Source organism: Piliocolobus tephrosceles, unplaced genomic scaffold (genome assembly GCF_002776525.5).
Source record: "Piliocolobus tephrosceles isolate RC106 unplaced genomic scaffold, ASM277652v3 unscaffolded_37945, whole genome shotgun sequence".
NCBI lineage: Eukaryota > Metazoa > Chordata > Mammalia > Primates > Cercopithecidae > Piliocolobus > Piliocolobus tephrosceles.
This window is the reverse complement of record NW_022322026.1, coordinates 13,258-16,717: the sequence shown is the minus strand read 5'-3', so window position 1 is coordinate 16,717 and position 3,460 is coordinate 13,258. Positions and strand designations below refer to the sequence as shown.

At 50.8% G+C, this 3,460-nt stretch overlaps 1 protein-coding gene across 1 annotated transcript; it reads left to right on the top strand.

Moving 5' to 3' along the window:
• Positions 1 to 315: 315 nt before the first annotated feature.
• LOC113223037 (aflatoxin B1 aldehyde reductase member 3-like) lies at positions 316 to 1,705 on the top strand (the record flags this gene model as incomplete). Its single annotated transcript, XM_026452627.1, has 2 exons — positions 316 to 445; positions 1,544 to 1,705. Coding segments are annotated over 2 exons (292 nt in total), but the record flags the coding sequence as incomplete, so codon positions are not given.
• Between the last annotated feature and the right edge of the window lie 1,755 nt (positions 1,706 to 3,460).

Genomic DNA, 3,460 nt, shown 5'->3' with positions numbered 1-3,460 from the left:
GAGGGAGGTCCAGGAGGCCTGGGGCCGAGTCCTGTTCCATCCCAGTGGCCTTCGTGTCCCTAAGGAAAATAAGAGCAGGCTGCTGAGTCGTCAGGAATAAAGACTCTTTGAGGTCTCTGCTGAGGGGCCCAGCATCCTGGGTGGTTCTGACACCCAGCAAAGTGGGAGACGCATGGCTGGAGAGCGCACCTGTCCCTTAGGGCTGCAGGGTTTGGGGTGGGGCAGTAGCCCTCAGTTGGCTCTTTGGTTGTGGCTCCCAGTGTGACCCCCACGGTACTGACTCCTGTGCCCTGTGCCACTGTCCCCCCTTCCCAGCTACTGGAAGGAGAACCACTTCGAGGGCATTGCCCTGGTGGAGAAGGCCCTGCAGGCTGCGTATGACGCCAGCGCCCCCAGCATGACCTCGGCCGCCCTCCGGTGGATGTACCACCACTCACAGCTGCAGGTAACCAGAGACCCTGGGCGCTCAGCTCCTTCCCTTCTCGGGGGACCAGCAATATATTTGGATGAGGGCTAAAACGTTTGTTTATTGATTCCTCTAAAATTTCTCTCTTTAAACTCTCACAAACATTCTTCCCACGGGTCTTTTTCTATGTTTTATTTTTTTTGGAGACAGAGTCTCACTCTGTCGCCCAGGTGGGAGTGCAGTGGCACGATCTCAGGTCATTGCAAGTTCTGCCACCTGGGCTGAAGCAATTCTTTTGTCTCAGCCTCCCGAGTAGCTGGGATTACAGGCATGCGCCACCATGCCCCGCTAATTGTTTGTATTTGTAGTAGAGATGGGGTTTCACCATGTTGCTCAGGCTGGTCTCAAACTCCTGAGCTCAGATAATTCACCCTCCTCAGCCTCTGAAAGTGCTGGGATTACAGGTGTGAGCCACTGCGCTCGGCCTTCCCATTGGCCTTGATGGTATCTGCGTACCAGGCTTTGTAATAAGGGCTTTGCTGCAGGGATTTCATTATTCCTTCAGCTTTATGAAATGACTGTCCCGGTGTTATTGATGAGGAACCTGAGTTTCGCCCAGCTATGAAAGGGGAATGCATTTTAACACAGGTTTAACTGTAAAACCCACTAGTCTCATCCTTTGGTGGGAGCTGGAGTTTCCCTCTCTTGGTACACCATGTCTTCCTCATTCAAATTTATATCCAGCTTCAGCCTCAGATGTTGCAATAGTGTCTGGCATATATACAGTAGGTGCCCAATAAACAGGACCTAAGCACTCTACATAATTTTTCACACCCATAACCATGTTGAAAATAGAGAAGACGATTGAGTCTCAGAGAGGTTTAGTAACTTAGCCACGTTTACACAGCTGCTGGGGGGCAGAACCAGGCTGTGAATGTAAGTCTGTCTGGAAGTATCGTGTGGCAGTAGGGGAAAGGATACAGGTTTCGAGTCACATGGGTACAGCTATCCAAGGCATCTTATTTCTGGACGTCTGGGATACAAGAGTGCCCAAATCTCAGCAGGGAGGTGGCTGGGAGGGCTGTGAGTGGAGTCGCTGTGCAGCAGAAGGCTGAAGTCTGGCCGTCTCCCTTGCAGGGTGCCCACGGGGACGCGGTCATCCTGGGCATGTCCAGCCTGGAGCAGCTGGAGCAGAACTTGGCAGCGGCAGAGGAAGGGCCCCTGAAGCCGGCTGTCGTGGACGCCTTTAATCAAGCCTGGAATTTGGTTGCTTACGAATGTCCCAACTACTTCCGCTAGGTCCATCGTTTCTCAGGCTGCCCAAGGCTCTTCTGTAACCTCTTTTGTCTCTCACGCTTTGTTTAATTTAGAACTGCCTCAGTAAATTCTTAGGAACGGAACTATTTGAACAAAAACCTAACAGTAGAGTCACCACCAGGTGAAGAATAAAGCCTCCCAGGATGCTGTGTGTTCGTCTGTTTGCGTTGCTGTGAAAGAATACCTGAGACTGGATCATTAATAAAGAAAAGAGGTTTCTTTGGCTCACGGTTCTGCGGTCTGTACAAGGGGGTGTGGTGCCGGCATCTACTCCTGGCGAGGGCCTCAGGAAGCTTACAATCATGGCAGAAGGGGAAGCGGAGCCAGCGTGTCACATGGCAAGAGAGGGAGCAAGAGACAGGGGAGGAAATTCCAGGCTCTTTTAAACAACCAGATCCTGTATGAACTCATAAAGCCGGAACTCGCTCATTACTGTAAGCATGACACCAAGCCATTCATGAGGGATTTGCCCCCAAACCCTAACACCCCCCACCAGGTCCACCTCTAACATTGATCACATTGCAACATGAGATTTGGAGGGGGGAAAAAACCCTAATGATATCATTGTACCAGTACCCCCCCCCCAAATGTCATGTTCTTCTCACATTGCAAAATACAGTCATCATTTCCCAATAGTCACTCAAAGTCTTAACTTGTTCCAGCATCAACTCAATCTAAGTCCAAAGTCTCACCCGAGACTCAAGGTAAGTTTTATCCACCTATGAACCTGTATAATCAAAACCAAGTCATTTACTTCCATGATACAATGGTGGTGCCGGCTTTGGGTAACATTCCCATTGCAAAAGGGAGAAATCGGCCAAAAGAAAGGGGCAACAGGCCCCCGCAAGTCTGAAACCCAGTAGGGCAGGCGTCATAAATGTAAAGCTCCAAGATAATCCTGGACTCCATTTCCCACATCCTGTCAACACTGGTGCAAGGGGTGGGCTTCCAAGGCCTTGGGCAGCTCCACTTATGTGGCTTTGCAGGATGCAGCCCCATGGCTGCTCTCACTGGTTGGAGTAAGTGCCCGTGGCTTTTCCAGGCTCTGGGCACAAGCTGCTGGTGGCTCCACAATCCTGGGGTCTGGAGAGTAGTAGCCTCTTTCCCACAGCTCCACTGGGCAGTGCCCTAGTGGAGACTGTGTGTGGGGGCTCCAGCCTCACATTCCCCCCGGCATTGCCCTAGCAGCATCTGTGAAGTTTGTCCTGAAGTCTTCTGAAATGGCTTTGAGCCCTTTTCCCATCATCTTGGCCATTAGCACTTGACTCCCTTTTAGTCATTCTCATCTCTCTAGCAAGTGGTTGTTCTACAGCCGACGTGAATTCCTCTGCCGAAATGCTCTTTCCTTCTTCATCACATGGCCAGGCTGCCAATTCTCAAGCTATTACACTCCAGTTCCCTTTTAATTATGAATTCCAACTGTAATTCATTCCTTGGCTCCTGTATCTGACTGTAGGTTTTTGGAAACAAGAATGCCACATCCTGAATGCTTTGCAGCTTTGAAATTTCTCCCACCGGATGCTCTCGGTCATCATTATTCAGTTGAACCTTCCACAAATCCCTTGAACAAGAACACAATGAGGCCAGGCACGGTGGCTCAAGCCTGTAATCCCAGCACTTTGGGAGGCCGAGATGGGCGGATCACGAGGTCAGGAGATCGAGACCATCCTGGCTAACACGGTGAAACCCCATCTCTACTAAAAAATACAAAAAAACTAGCCGGGCGAGGTGGCGGGT